This window comes from Syngnathus typhle, linkage group LG4 (assembly GCF_033458585.1).
Source record: "Syngnathus typhle isolate RoL2023-S1 ecotype Sweden linkage group LG4, RoL_Styp_1.0, whole genome shotgun sequence".
Classification (NCBI taxonomy): Eukaryota; Metazoa; Chordata; class Actinopteri; order Syngnathiformes; family Syngnathidae; genus Syngnathus; species Syngnathus typhle.
Genome location: NC_083741.1, coordinates 17,573,794 through 17,587,594, shown reverse-complemented (window position 1 = coordinate 17,587,594; position 13,801 = coordinate 17,573,794). Strand labels below are relative to the sequence as shown.

Below are 13,801 nucleotides of genomic sequence, written 5' to 3'. Positions count from 1 at the left end.
TATGAAACTAAAGATAAATATTAATATATGTCAGAGAAGAAAACCTGCAATCTTACAAGGATAAAGTTGTATTGTTGTGAGTAAAGGTTATTATAGTAATTACAGTATTACATTTCAATTCATAATCATAATTCATAATCTTACTCATTGTAACATCAGTTAATATTCCCCCCTGACAACTTGTTTTATGATTGGGCGTGTCAAACTCTTTGACAGATCAATATCGCTCTCTATCGGAGATATAGCTGTTGCAACTTTATCTCACCCCACAGGGTGGCGCTGTCGAGCCAAACATCGTACCCATCCTTTCAGCCATTGGCGGAGAGGAACCGAATCCCGGAAGCTCCGACAATGGTTGATGGGATGTGTTACTGCCCCTTCCGCGGCTCTGGTAGTCGTTCCCCAGCTGTAGTCCGCTCATTGTGAAGCCCTCAAAATGAATTTAGAAGACGCCCACGAACGACTATGTCAGAAATCTTGAGGTACGTCGCCGAAAAAATGTCTGATATTCGTACTCTTTGCGCGCATGCCGCGGTAGCGAAGCTAACAAGCCAGCTGGCTAGTTAGCTAGCGCAATGTCAAGCTCCTATTATATTCACGGCAGATGTTTGTTTACGTTCTGGAACTTGTCATTTAGACAAGTAGGAAAACTCAGCTGTGAAGCACCGTGGGTTGTTGAATATTTGTCTTAGTATCATTAAGATGTTCAGACAAGAAGGGAAATGAGAAGATGATTTACTCGCTGGTCGATGAGGGGAGGGGCTGCAATCTCAGTCTTGCTTTGCTGTAATGCTGTCGAAGCTATCATGTTGTGTAGGCGTCCAAATTGTAAAGTCGGAAGTTGGTCAGTGTCAAAATAGTTAGTCATCGTCGGTGTGGAAAAACATGTGATTGACGTGAAGTGAGTGTCGAACAATATTGGTATGCTCTACATCCAACGTTAACTAAAGTTTCTGTGTTTATATGTTCTAGGTGTCTCCTTTTCCATCTTCATGCCTACACACGCCTTCCAAACCACATGCTGATCCTGAAGTCATGCATCAAAGCATGTCAAGTTAAGGATTGAACATACTAGGTAGGGGACTCTTCATTTTTTGGCATTTCTAGTCACTATGTTGTCATCCGCCAAAGCTTGATGAGTGACATTCCTTGCGTTTGGCAGCTAAGCAGGAGGAGCCTGAATGACACAATGTTTCCTCAGCATGTCATTTGTTCATTCATTCATTTTGATGTACTTAGACTGTATGCTATTCTGGGTCAAAGAGTTGTTGTTGTTGACTTTAGTGAACAAGAGGCCTTGGCTATCTCAGGACTGACACAGAGAGACAAATGACTCGCATTCACTCCCATCAGCCATTTGGCATCTTTTATTAACCAGTTACACGGTGGAACTTTACAGGTTAAACGCAAACCATTCTGGATGCTGCTTCAATCAATTTAATATTTGAAGTTCACAAAAATCTTTTGTAATGTCTTAACTGTTGGGACCACAAAAGTTGTGCTTTCGCGTTAAGGCTGATGTTGCTGTAGGGTTGCAATGGTGAATCGAATAACTGGAATGGCTAGAAGTCAAAATTTGGGGGATTTTATTTGCGTGACAGTAAAGCAAAGTGGAGTTATGCGCTCTAATTTTACTTGTACAGTTTTGGGCCGTGTGGAATTGATTCATCGACTTAAAGGTATTTGTGTTGAAATTGCAAGTGGAGTTGTTTCTTTAGAATATGTTTTTGAAGTTTTCATTGGTTCATGACGGGATATCGAAGGGTAATTTGTTTGCACCATTATTTTGCGCTACACGGATACTCGGTGAGACGAAGTCTCCCAACGACTTCTTTGTCGTTTTGCTAGAGACTTTCGTTGTGTTTAGTGGACAGCTGGAGGACCAACTGTTACTTGAATGCCCCCCCCCCCCCCTCGTCTTATTGATCACTGGAAGAATCAATACTCCATGAAGTAGCGGAGAGTATCCTTCCCCTTCTTAACACTACTACTTTCTCTTGTGCAATGATAAAACATTAACATTGTGCTCCAACACCTTCACATGAACGCTGTTTGGTCACGTGTATTACACCTTTGACAACCTAACTTGTGATTTCTTCAGACTTCAAAACAAATTAGCTGAATGATTCCACTGTCTCCATCGTAAACCTTGCCTCGACCTGTCATTTATAAACTTAAAGTTCAAATTTTAATACTTGGTAACGTTCAGTGGTGTCTCGAACCAAAAAGATGAAAATTGTGTGGGCGTCCCAATATTTATGGAGCTACTTGTACAGTCTGCCCACGTCACTCTCATTGAAAGACTTTGTAGCTTCTACTGTGCTGTATCGAATCTCTTTTTTCCCAGCATCACGGTCAGTGATTGGAAGCATATCAGATTAAAGTGGGCATTTTATGGAAAGAAGCTGTGTTGATATTGATATAAGGTGAAAGCAAAGGAGGGCTTAAAAGCGCCCTGGAGCTGTAACCTAATCAACGCTTTGAGAAATTGGGAACAGACAGATGAAGGTATTTGGCCCCTCTGCAGGTTGAATACTAAATTGGTCAGAAAAGGCTTCGGGTTGTTTGCTCTGCCAATGTTGTTTGCTTCGTCGCCTTTGTCTCGGCGAGTGAGTCTCGGCGAAGCTGTTAGACGGCAGGCAGTAACAAGGGTCATTAGAGCCTCGTGCACTTTTGCTGCAGTAACACTTACAAAGAGGAAGAAGAAGCTGCCAACGCTGTTTGTGGAGTTAGACCTCCGTGTTCCTTTGCAACTTTTTATTCATACAAGAGAAAACCTTTGGTTTCTCTGTCCCCTGCACAAACAGCCACAATCCCCTCGGGTGGCTTTGGAGAATTGGCTGTGACAGATGAGTCCACGGGCAATGGCAACAATCGGTCCACATTTTGTCTGAGCGAGGCCAGCCTTGAGTGATGAATCCCCAAACGCGTGTTGAAGCGTCGTCATCATCAATCATTGGACCTGAGAATGACTGCCTCGCCAAAGAAGACTTTTTATTTTTCAAATTCATTGGTACATTGACAGAGGTCTCTCTGCTCCCACCCACCCACGCACCTTCCCTCACACATTGTTACAAGGTAGCCAAACAAACAGGACCTGAGCATCATCGTTGTGTGCTTTCCATCTGACTAAAAGGGAGCCTAGTGGGAGTAAAGCACGGTCAGTCGTACCAAACATTTCCACAGATACCATTGGTGCCCATTTGGGCAGAGGATTGGGGGTCATTTGAAGTTAAACAGCGACTAAACGGTCGGTTATTTGATCATTAAAATAGTTGACGGTTAAATTGATCATCGATTGTTTATTATGTTTGAGGTGAAAAATGTTTGCATTTTTATGTTCTATGAATCGATTGCAGTTTGTTGCCCTCCACAGGCAGGATGCACTCTTCCAACCACCGACTTCGAGATATGGAGCAGCACCACCCGTTGCTGTCAGCGGGTAGCGACGTGGAGTCAGGCGGCCTGGCGGCCGGAGCGATGGTCGGCGGCGCCCATGCCGACCACACGGCCGGGAACCGCACGCTGTGGTTCATCCAGGACAGCTGCGGTATGGTGTGCGCCAGCATGACTTGGTTCCTGGTGCTGTATGCCGAATTTGTCGTCAACTTTGTCATGCTGCTACCCGCCAAGAACTTCTGGTACTCTTTGCTGAACGGCGCCACGTTCAACGCTCTCGCCGTGCTCGCTCTGGCTTCCCATCTGCGTACCATGTTGTCCGATCCGGTAAGTGGAAGTGCACTCGTTCAGACGCATTTTGTAAATAACGTGTGCTATTCAAGTTTGTGTTCTGGCCGCTGATTCTTTAGGGCGCAGTTCCGAAAGGCAACGCAACCAAGGAGTATATGGAGAGCTTGCAGCTGAAGCCCGGTGAGGTCATCTACAAGTGCCCAAAGTGCTGCAGTATCAAGCCCGAGAGAGCGCACCACTGCAGGTCCGTCTCGTCAAACAATTAAATGGTACATCAGCGTCTCGGCATCGCTCATAAATATTTTCTATCTTTTCCCGCTTGCAGTATTTGTAAAAGATGCATCCGAAAGATGGATCATCACTGTCCCTGGGTCAATAATTGTGTGGGAGAAAAGAATCAGAGATTCTTTGTCCTTTTCACTGTAAGTGCACCCGTCCTCTCCGAGGAGTCCACTCAACCACAATGAATGACAAATGTACAAGTTCAAATTGATAATATAATAAACTGGTTCCTTTCTCCACAGATGTACATAGCATTGATTTCCGCTCATGCGCTTGGCCTCAGTGGTATGCACTTTTTCACGTGCATTAAAGTGCAGTGGAGCGGTAAGTACTTCATCACACTGGGGGGAGGAAAAACATTCTTACACAATGTCAGCAGAAACAGAACCAATACAAAACAATATTAAATGAATATTGTATTACATTACATTACATCTGTTGACATTGTGCAAATGGCGCCACTATCTTTGGAGGAAAACTATGAACAAGCGCTGAGTAAGTGACTTTTGCCGGGAACATAACGCTCTTTTTGTGTCATCTGTCGCAGAGTGCAGCGAATTCTCTCCCGGGGTCTCCGTGCTACTGCTGATATTCCTTTGTCTTGAAGCCATCCTCTTCCTCACCTTCACTGCTGTCATGTTCGGTACGCAGCTCCACTCCATCTGCAACGACGAAACGGTCAGTACCCATCGTGTGATAAGTTAAGCCTCGTTTGCAACCGAGGTGGATATTTCATTTTGGAGCGCCAAGCATTATTTTGCCCCTCTCTGCAGTAGTTTGCTTGTGTCGCTTGGTCATCTTAGAATGGAATGAAAACATTCAACTCACAGATAATGCTGTTTGAAATCCAACAGCACCTTCCTTGCCATTTTAAATTGAATTCCAATTCACAGCGTTGGCATAGAAACCAGATAAGGCAACTGAACTGCACTGGTTGATGGAAACCTGGCTGTAGATTGATATTTACTTTAAATGATGATGGAGAATCAGTGTTCTGATTTCTTGTAAGATAAAGATTATTCAAAATAAAATGAGAAATCCACTTTCACTCAGTCAAGATGAGCACTCCATTTCTTTAACAATCAATTCCATGCAGTCAACCAAATGCCTAACAATTGTAATGGCCAACTCTAGTTATCATTGAGTGACTTTCCAAGTAGCATTTGCTTCATAAAGCTTGTGTGGGCGTCTTGCAGGAGATTGAACGTCTTAAAAACGAGAAGCCCACCTGGGAGCGTCGCACCAGATGGGACGGAATGAAAGCCGTGTTCGGCGGTCCGCCCTCCCTGCTGTGGTGCAACCCGTTCACGGGACTGCGTCTGCGTCGCCTGAAGCACTTGACCCAAGCTCGCCGCCCCGGCTCTGAGTTTTCCGTCTGAGGACACGGAGCGCCTGTAATGAGACTCTAAAGAAGGTGACGGGATGGACGCGAGTTCACCTGGGGCTGGCCTTCCTGCGTGGTGCTCCGGTGGGACTGCAGGACGTCCGCCACCTCCACTGCCTGTCCATACTCACTCCCAACATCAACTGGAAGACTTTTTGCTTTGTGTGGTGAAGCATGCACTGTATAACTCTTGGTGAGACTTTTATTCCTTTTGGGACCATCAACTCCTGCTCTCGTGGCGCACACGCCTTTGTGTTTCTCTTCCTTTTTTTGTTTTTGCCATCCTGATGAGATTCAAAATAAATATTTGACATTGGGGGCGAGCGGCATTGTTCCAGAGCTTAATGGAAGAGCCACACAAAAGACACGCACTACTCGCACGACACTTGAGCGAGTCTCGCGCGCCAGACGAGTGGAAGTGCGCTGCTTTGATTTGCATGTGTGCAATCAGCCTCAGCCGCTCCAGACTGATGAGGCTTTTTTATTGTCTGCAAAAGGAGGACCAGATTGTCCATAACAAGCCTTCCCCAGGGATGAATGGCTTTTTGCCATGTTTTGTTCTGCCTCATTATTTATCTGGATTGTTGCTTGAGCCAGTAGATAATGTTTTTTTTTTTTTATGAATATGACTCACCCAAAACAGTTTTTGTGAAGTCAAATTTTATCTTACCTAAACTGGGTTGACAAAAGGCCCAGAGAATCAGCATCCCAAATTGCTGTCAAAGTGGCTCCATCTTGTGGAAACCAGAACGCTCGTGTGTGTGTGTGCAGAAGAGCTGACAGCATTTCAGAAAGCCTTGCAAGCCTTCTGCAACAGCAAATTTTTGGAGCCCGGTGGCTTCGCATTGTATCATGCGGCGTGATGTCGCGGACGAGGACCCACAAGCACAGAGTGTCGTTGGCAAGGGCCGATCTGTCAAATTGCAAAACCGCTTCTGCTTAACACGTTCAACGACTCGCCTCTACCATTAGTATCAGGCCTGAAAACAAGCAAACATTTTCCGGTGTTTTTAGAACACTTAAAGCCTTTCAATGTCATCCTGTGAGGTGAATTTATATACATGAATGATGGTTTCTCTTCATGTTATTTGTCTTTCCCTTAACTAATACTTTTTCGCACTGGATAACTATGGCGTGAGTTCAGATTTGAAAGTGTTCCCTTTTGTGGTTGGCAGGGGAAGGTGTCTTTCTTCCTTGCTGTTTACACTATAAATGGTTTGCTACATGGAAGCTATGTGACGAATGTAAAAGAACTGGCACACAGAACAAACTTATCAGGGGAGTTTTATTCACACAGACCTCATTTCTCTTGCTCTCCAAGCAACCATTTTGTTCTGATTTGATGCTGTCATATCTTTTAACTCTAAATGTTTTGCAGTTATCTCTTAAAAGTATCAGCCCCAAGGTGGTGTAGCGTAAATGGGAATGAAGGCCAGCTGAGCATGAGTCAAGTCTAAACCCATATGATCTCTCCCACCATTCAAATCTGACAGCAAATATAATCTCGGAGGAATTGTTATAAAGAAAAAACCCCTGAAAACATTCAGTTCGTTAATGCGCATAATGCAGGACTGGAATAAGATTTTCCCTCAAAATCAAACAATTGTTACAGAGGTGGTAATGGAAAAAGCAGTTTGTTGTCTATTTTATATGAGCTTGTCAAGTAGTTGATGATAGTAGTTTTGGCTGAGAATAAACATGTATACAGTAGGACAGTGCCGTGTATGTTGATGATGTAAATTATATTGTCATCTTAAAACAATGGAAGAACTCATTTTGAACCCTCCCCCCTCCCAAACAAAAGACTTCTCTTTATTTTGCCTTAAATATCTCTGCTAAAACCAGCTACATCCTTTGTGTGTGTAAACAGAATAGTCAATTCTACCCTGAAATGAAATTATAAAAAGTGTTTTAAGTTTTTTTATGTTGCTGGAAAAAAAATACATGCCATTATTTTGGGAAGGTGATGAAACAATGGAAGATTTTACAGGTTTGGCGTAATCCACATGGTGTTATTATCACCATTATAATTATTGCTGGTAGTATTTTTAATTTCTACATTACACTACAGTGACATCACTGGATTGTTTCACTCAGACACTATGCCGAATGGAATTTATTTCCCCATTCTTTTGAGAATGTGCCCTTAAGATCAAGTCCTTCGGCATTTATGAGCGTAAAGGTTTCTATGATCATGGTATAAATTGAATGTTCTGAGCTTGCTTTTTTTGTTTTCTTTTTAATTCAATATATCTGCCAATCTTATGTCATGTTCAATGTCCTTTTAAATAAACATTTAAATAAGGATGCCCATTTATGTCCAAGTTTTTCCATGTTTCATGATAGAGGTTCAGAGTAAATCAGGGATTTTATATGATATTCCTGGCAAAAAAAATCCCAAACACAAACGCCATATCTCGACGAGCCAAAAGTAAACACGTCAACGCCAGAACTCGAAACACGAATGACGTAACCAGTCGTTCGTTGGCTGACGAGCCTCTCCGAGCCAATGGGGGGCGCTCCAATAAATCGTATGTCCTTAAAAAAACGGAAGCGCCGCTTACAAGACCTACCGAGGAAGCAACGCGCGAACATAACAGCTTCCTTGTTGTTATTGCTCAAAGTCCCTGTGGTTCGAACATGGCGGAGGAGACCAACCATCATTTAGAAGTAGAGCCTATCGCCAACCGCTGGCTTCTAGATCATTATATATCGCTTGCCTTTCAATATTTTCATAAAGGTCAATATAAAGACTTTTGTGAAGTGAGACAAGTGGTCCAAAGTAAGTACCTCCTCATCCTACTCATAGCTGCGTCATTGCTTTTATGTAAAACAGTACCATATGACTGTGCATGTTGGCATATTTTGTTTGTGTTCTGACCAAGCGAGTGTTTTAGAAAAGGTGGCTTATGAATAAAAATGTATTACTTTGTGTTTGGCAGGTATCATGTCCCGTCCCGTGGCAACAAGTGAAGTGTTACCCAAAAAGATTTTTGTAATGCAGTTAATCTCCCGCATAAACGAGGGCGAATCACTTGGTGAGACTATTATTACTATTCATTCTGGGGGCACTGCCTTGGTGTCATGTCTCAACTCATCCACCATAATAAATTGACAAAGAGAAATGAGTCACCACAATGTCATTGTAGTTACTATATAAATTAAGAATAGGACTATCTTTTAATTCTTGTGTGTGACGTACTCTGTTTTGTGAACTTGAGTACTCTATGTTAAAGTGAAGAGCAGTAAGAACATGGCAAAACAATGTCTTCTGACTTGATTGGAAAAAAAAAAAAAAAAAAAAAAGATGTTTCTACATGTTGGGACCAAACTTTGCTTTTATTATATTTGTCATTACAGATGTGACTTTTGAACAAGAGGGGTCACTCTGCCCGTTGGAATCCGCCCTTGTGCAGTTGGAAGATCTGTGTGGGACAAGTGATGTTTCACAAAATGACTTGGAAAAAGTTTGCATTTTACTAAAGGAGATGGTACGTGCACACAATGAACTATGAAGATATGTGCTTAACAAATACCTTATGCAAGTATATTGGTACTGTTAAAGTTTAACACAATGGTTGTTGGTCCAATTTATTTGTTATTAACAGAATTTCTCATCGACAATAACGTAAATAGAAAAGAAATCTTCTCCGAGGTCAAAATGATTGCCGTCAAAACATTTAGCAGATTGCATTCAGTGAGGTTATTTTGTCTCTTCAGATTGTGAAGCTTTTCATCAAGAACGAAAAATTTGACAAAGCAAAAGAATTTCTCCGCCGTTTCCCGAAATCACAGCTTGCCAAGGTGAGTGCTCTTGCAAAACAGCAATCTATTTTCTTTTATACCATCATAGATGAGAAAACTAATTGGGGCATGGTGTTAGAATAGAAATGTCAATTAAAGTTTGGCAATAACGCCCACTTTGACCCATAGAAAAAGATTTTCATGGAGCTCATCAATCTGAGATGCAACAAGCATAAACTTATTGAGGAAATGGACTTCAAACACTTAAAGGACCAGATCGTGGCCTTCTGCCGGGAATTCTGCCCATTCTCTGTTAGCTTTCTTTACAAGGTATGACATGAAATGAGTCTGTGTTTATGGGGGGAAAAATAGGTTACTGCCGTTCCTTTGGGTGTGAACAGATATACAGATGAGTACATTTAATTTGAGTGCATTTAATTGTTTTTACCAGGCTGCAAAGCAGCTCATTGATCAACTTGAACAGCAAAGAAAAAAGGACACAACTGATGAGCCAGATAAATGCGGCCCCTCCACTAGTGCGCAAGTCAACGCTGAGCTGCTGACATGGTCGGTTCATAAATCACTTGAGATTGCTGTGGGATATTAAAAAAAAAAAAGTTATTTTAAAACCATGCTTGAAACAGTTTTATGGCATTTGCTTCATCAGGCAATATTTTCCATGCTGTTATTTTCCAATGTGTTCACTCGCCTCCACATTGTTGTCCTTCAACTTTCTAGTGACGCTTCAAATATCCCAAAAGACCGACTGGAGATTGCCTACCAGGCTTTGGCTGCACCTGGTGACATAACATTTTCCCATCTGGAGGAAGAAGTTGAAAATCAAGACACAACTGTAAATACTGACGAGGAGGACATGTGTGGAAACTCAGAGAGCGAAGAGCTTTTCCAGAGGAACTCAGGGAGCCCCCTTGAAGCTGCCCCGGCCGCCCTTCTTACTCAAACAGATGCCCCCCCTCAATCCAAAACCGCTTCAACGCGAAACACACACAGGGGAGGAAGCGGAAAAGCGAAGAAGAAACAGAAACGTTACAACATGTCAAGGATGGTGTTGGAGTCGGACAGTCAGGGCAGCGTGTCGTCTGCCGTCTCTCAGGAGCAAGAGGCAAGAACAGATGAGCCGGCGCTGTCCCAATCATTGCTGTTTCAAACCCTTGAAAGTGACATGGAGGTCGTCCCGCTGAGGAGACTTCGATCAGTTACGTTGGCAAAGAACAGGTACATTTGTTCGTGGGTCTGGAATGTGTCCAGTGTTTCTCCTATGATTACATAAGATCAAAAGTGAAAGTATGCATTACTGCACACTGTTACAATTTCTGAAACATATAAACTCTTAAGTAGGAGAGTACAATCTCGTAATTTGCAACCAAGATATTTGATCACAACTGTAGAATGCAACGTGAATATTTTTGCCTTCTTGATCTTCCGCTAGTGATGTTGAGTCATCTCTACAACTTGAGGAGCAATTGTCTAACTTGGTATCTGGCAAGGAAGTCTCTCAAGGAACAAGTCTTAATCGGGCTTTGTCATCTGGGTAGAATGCAAAATTTGCAGTCAAAATATTTGATCATAACTGGAGGATGTAACATGAATATTTTCACCTTCTTGATCTTCCGGTAGTGATGTCGCGTCATCTTTACAACGTAAGGAAATATCATCTAGCTCAACTTCTGGCAAGCAAGTCTCACAAGGAACACCTCGTAAGCAGGCTTCGCCATCTGCGTAAGTTTAAGGCAGTTGTAGTTTGGGGGGGGGGGGGGGTATTAAACTATTTATTAACGATTACTCAGTTCAGTTCCTTAACTAGCCTTCTCTTTTGTTGTTGTAGAAAGAGCTCCGAATCAGAAGATTCACCATCCGACAGTAGTGACATGGTGCAGGATACTCCAGTGAGCAGTCAAGCAAAAACATGTGCCGGCTATCCTCCGAGCAAGCAAGTGCAAATTATTCTGCGAGATTCTTTCCGATTGTCAGGCGATGCAATAATCTTCAATTATTCTTGCAGATTTACGGAAAATAGAGGTGACATCATCATCCCAGACTCATCATTGGATAACTCTCCTTCTTTGAATCCTGAGTTGCGTACCCCTCCAAAAAGTTCTACGCCCAAGAACCGGTCCCATGCAAAATGGTCAGTACTTTTCACCATTCCCTTTTATGTGAAAAATCAATTGTGTAGTTTAGGCAGAGTGGAAAATTGTGGATCTTGCAGATAAATATTTTGAGTTGTAGCATGTTTTGTTTCCTCTTGATCGCTAATTCTAATGAGCGGTGATTCCCAACCAGTGTGCTGTAAGGAAAAAATGTGATATTTCAGATGAGTTTAAAATTCCATTCATACATTTTAGTTCTGTGGTGTCACACATTGTGTAAATCTCATCACATTTGAATGCAATTTGGTGGTTGGCTATTCAGTGGATCACACAACCTGCTGCTTTTTTAGCATAGCCTTTTTTTTTTTTTTTACAGGAAGGAGCTGTGCAACCAAGCCAGGGAGACCAAAGCCACTTGGGGTGAAGAAGTGGAACTTTTCGATGGTAGTACAAGAGGGAAAAAACATTTGGTATTACCGTGTAATTTGGTCTAATTTTTGTTGTCTTTTTTTCTTTTAGAAACAATTAACATGAGTCCACCATCAGGGATCAAGAAAAGGGTAAGCATTTAGTTTTGCGATTAAATGTTGACCTCAATGTTTACAATTTTTTTTCCTATTGGAATTGTATTGTCTTACAAATGTTTACAGATCAAAGGAGTGCAGTTCATGAGCTAATTGCTGCTTCACCATGTTTGATTTGACATCTTGACCCGAGTTTGCCTGGATTTATATTAAGGCTAAATGACCAATTAACAATAAACTGCCTTTCATATTAAATAATGCTTCATTTTTCTTTATCATAGATTATTTTCTATAATCGTTCAGCCCTAATTTACATTCCATTTGCTTTCCTTTAATGTATTCAGGACCTAAAAGGTTTGTGACAACATAGTCCTGGAATAATTAAATGTAAAGAATTAAACCCATTTTGACTTCAAATCAGTGAACATTTGCCTGTTGTGTTGCAGATGTGGACAGAAGAGGAAAGCCAGAAGCTCAAGGAGGGAGTCAAAAAATTTGGAGAGGGCAACTGGACTAAAATTAAGTCGTATTACCGCTTCAGAGACAGGACAAATGTCCACTTAAAAGATAGATGGAGAACAATGAAGAAACTGAACATGGTTTGAGTTTATTTTAACTATGCAACTTCCAAGTTTTTCTTACTTTTTGTATTCCACAAACGTGTTAGTTTGTTGAATAGATGTTGAGTTCCTCAAATGTAGCTATTGTTTGTTGAATAAATGTTAAATAATGTTATCTTTGTAACATTGTCACATTCTAAAATGTTCCTTTTCTATGAAAAATATTTTGTGTGTGTTTGAGTTGATAAATCAACAATCTGCAGTCCAACTGATAGAATCTTGATTTATGTTAATGCATCTTCATTCCTGATGAACTCGCCCACATCAGTCTGGTGAAACACGACGATGGACATGGGGTCCACTCGCCGACACTCTTGCGTCGTCTTGGCTGCCACACCAAACCCCTGAAAAATAATGCCATGCGATGACCTCGATATGTCCTTAACAGGTTGGAACTTGAAGCATGTGCAGAGTACCTACCAGGGGTACGTCAGACATGGAGTAAACCACCACACCCTGGTACTGCATAGTGTTCTCCGTGATCCTGCCCAGACCGGACTTCAGGATGTGATTTCCGTAGAGGAAAGACTGTTCTGCTCCAGGTTTCACCCATACCTTGAACTTTATGAAAAAAGCATTCAGTATTTTACGTTACAATTTTAATTTCTTTATACAGTTCTTTTGATAGTAAACTGAATGAAACAAACCTTAGCATAGGGCGCAAGGAAATCCAGAGCTGTGATGTGTAGCCGGAACTTCTTGGACTTTGTAAATTTGCCAAAACATGTGCCGACTGACACCAAATTGGTCCGGCAAATGTTTGTGGATAGTTTGAGGAGCTTCTCACTGTGGAAACAACAACAACAATCAATTGCTGTTAACTTCTTGAGGAATTTAGTTGGACCTCTGGGATGTTCCCAAACTATAGTTTCACTTGGGGGGGCTTAACAATATTTTGCAACACCATTTTGTGTGCGTGCATATCGATAAAAGGTATGACAATAAAAATTACGAATTCCAGTATGCATTTTTGTAACAGGAAATATGGAGTAAGGCGGACACGGAGGTTGGCGTGCACTTTCTTAATTATTTTGACATTATAATGCTTTACATGTAATTATATTTACTAGTAATATGATTACCTCATGTAATAGACGCGGTCATTGTGAAGCCTGAAGCAGTATGTGCCGTCTGGTCTGTCCACGAGGAGCTTTATGTTTTCTCCTATACTGTAATGAAAGGAAAATATAAATTACAAGTTAGCCTCGCATGCTAATCCAAGTAGTTATCAACGCGCGACAAAATGTTCTCGCACTGCACTTACTATTTCGACAGTTTCTCAAACATTGCTTTTGTCTCTTCTTCTGTAAGTGGCCTCATCCTTAATAATAATAATGAATAAAAATGCTAGTCTTGGAAGAATAACTGGAACCTCCGAGTAACGTGCAAAACGTGGGTCAACACGGAAGTGGTCACACTTTAAAACGGAAGTTGAGTGAATTTCCC

At 41.8% G+C, this 13,801-nt stretch overlaps 3 protein-coding genes across 4 annotated transcripts; 2 read left to right on the top strand and 1 right to left on the bottom strand.

Moving 5' to 3' along the window:
• The first annotated feature begins 317 nt into the window (after positions 1-317).
• On the top strand, positions 318-7,661 carry zdhhc7 (zinc finger DHHC-type palmitoyltransferase 7). Its single transcript, XM_061276138.1, has 8 exons — positions 318-482; positions 973-1,075; positions 3,377-3,726; positions 3,810-3,934; positions 4,016-4,112; positions 4,215-4,296; positions 4,520-4,650; positions 5,169-7,661. Exons 3-8 carry the CDS (start codon positions 3,382-3,384, stop codon positions 5,349-5,351), a joined length of 963 nt encoding a protein of 320 aa, XP_061132122.1. The 5' UTR covers positions 318-482; positions 973-1,075; positions 3,377-3,381; the 3' UTR covers positions 5,352-7,661.
• Positions 7,662-7,922: 261 nt separating this feature from the next.
• terfa (telomeric repeat binding factor a) lies at positions 7,923-12,470 on the top strand. Of its 2 annotated transcripts, XM_061276135.1 has the most exons (14): positions 7,924-8,138; positions 8,299-8,394; positions 8,717-8,847; positions 9,077-9,160; positions 9,290-9,430; positions 9,552-9,667; positions 9,839-10,336; positions 10,551-10,652; positions 10,739-10,840; positions 10,947-11,051; positions 11,124-11,249; positions 11,588-11,655; positions 11,731-11,771; positions 12,182-12,470. In XM_061276135.1, exons 1-14 carry the CDS (start codon positions 7,997-7,999, stop codon positions 12,338-12,340), a joined length of 1,911 nt encoding a protein of 636 aa, XP_061132119.1. In that variant the 5' UTR covers positions 7,924-7,996; the 3' UTR covers positions 12,341-12,470. The 2 variants fall into 2 exon arrangements, with proteins under 2 accessions (XP_061132120.1, XP_061132119.1); XM_061276136.1 differs by lacking the exon at positions 10,551-10,652 and having other exon boundaries at positions 7,923-8,138.
• Positions 12,322-13,787, bottom strand: nip7 (NIP7 nucleolar pre-rRNA processing protein). Its single transcript, XM_061276141.1, has 5 exons — positions 13,620-13,787; positions 13,438-13,524; positions 13,003-13,141; positions 12,776-12,916; positions 12,322-12,699 (listed from the first exon to the last, which is right to left on the bottom strand). Exons 1-5 carry the CDS (start codon positions 13,673-13,675, stop codon positions 12,580-12,582), a joined length of 543 nt encoding a protein of 180 aa, XP_061132125.1. The 5' UTR covers positions 13,676-13,787; the 3' UTR covers positions 12,322-12,579.
• Between the last annotated feature and the right edge of the window lie 14 nt (positions 13,788-13,801).

What these genes read in the sequence shown, in the direction of transcription:
- terfa (XM_061276135.1), top strand. Translation starts at nt 7,997, where the DNA reads ATGGCGGAGGAGACCAACCATCATTTAGAAGTAGAGCCTATCGCCAAC. An exon ending in GTTACGTTGGCAAAGAACAG is followed by an intron (nt 10,337 to 10,550) that starts GTACATTTGTTC and finishes ATCTTCCGCTAG; the next exon opens with TGATGTTGAGTCATCTCTAC. An exon ending in AGAAGTGGAACTTTTCGATG is followed by an intron (nt 11,656 to 11,730) that starts GTAGTACAAGAG and finishes TTTTTCTTTTAG; the next exon opens with AAACAATTAACATGAGTCCA.
- zdhhc7 (XM_061276138.1), top strand. Translation starts at nt 3,382, where the DNA reads ATGCACTCTTCCAACCACCGACTTCGAGATATGGAGCAGCACCACCCG. An exon ending in GATTCTTTGTCCTTTTCACT is followed by an intron (nt 4,113 to 4,214) that starts GTAAGTGCACCC and finishes CTTTCTCCACAG; the next exon opens with ATGTACATAGCATTGATTTC. An exon ending in CCATCTGCAACGACGAAACG is followed by an intron (nt 4,651 to 5,168) that starts GTCAGTACCCAT and finishes GGCGTCTTGCAG; the next exon opens with GAGATTGAACGTCTTAAAAA.
- nip7 (XM_061276141.1), bottom strand. Translation starts at nt 13,675, where the DNA reads ATGAGGCCACTTACAGAAGAAGAGACAAAAGCAATGTTTGAGAAACTG. An exon ending in TTTGAGAAACTGTCGAAATA is followed by an intron (nt 13,525 to 13,619) that starts GTAAGTGCAGTG and finishes CTTTCATTACAG; the next exon opens with TATAGGAGAAAACATAAAGC. An exon ending in TCCTTGCGCCCTATGCTAAG is followed by an intron (nt 12,917 to 13,002) that starts GTTTGTTTCATT and finishes TTTTTCATAAAG; the next exon opens with TTCAAGGTATGGGTGAAACC.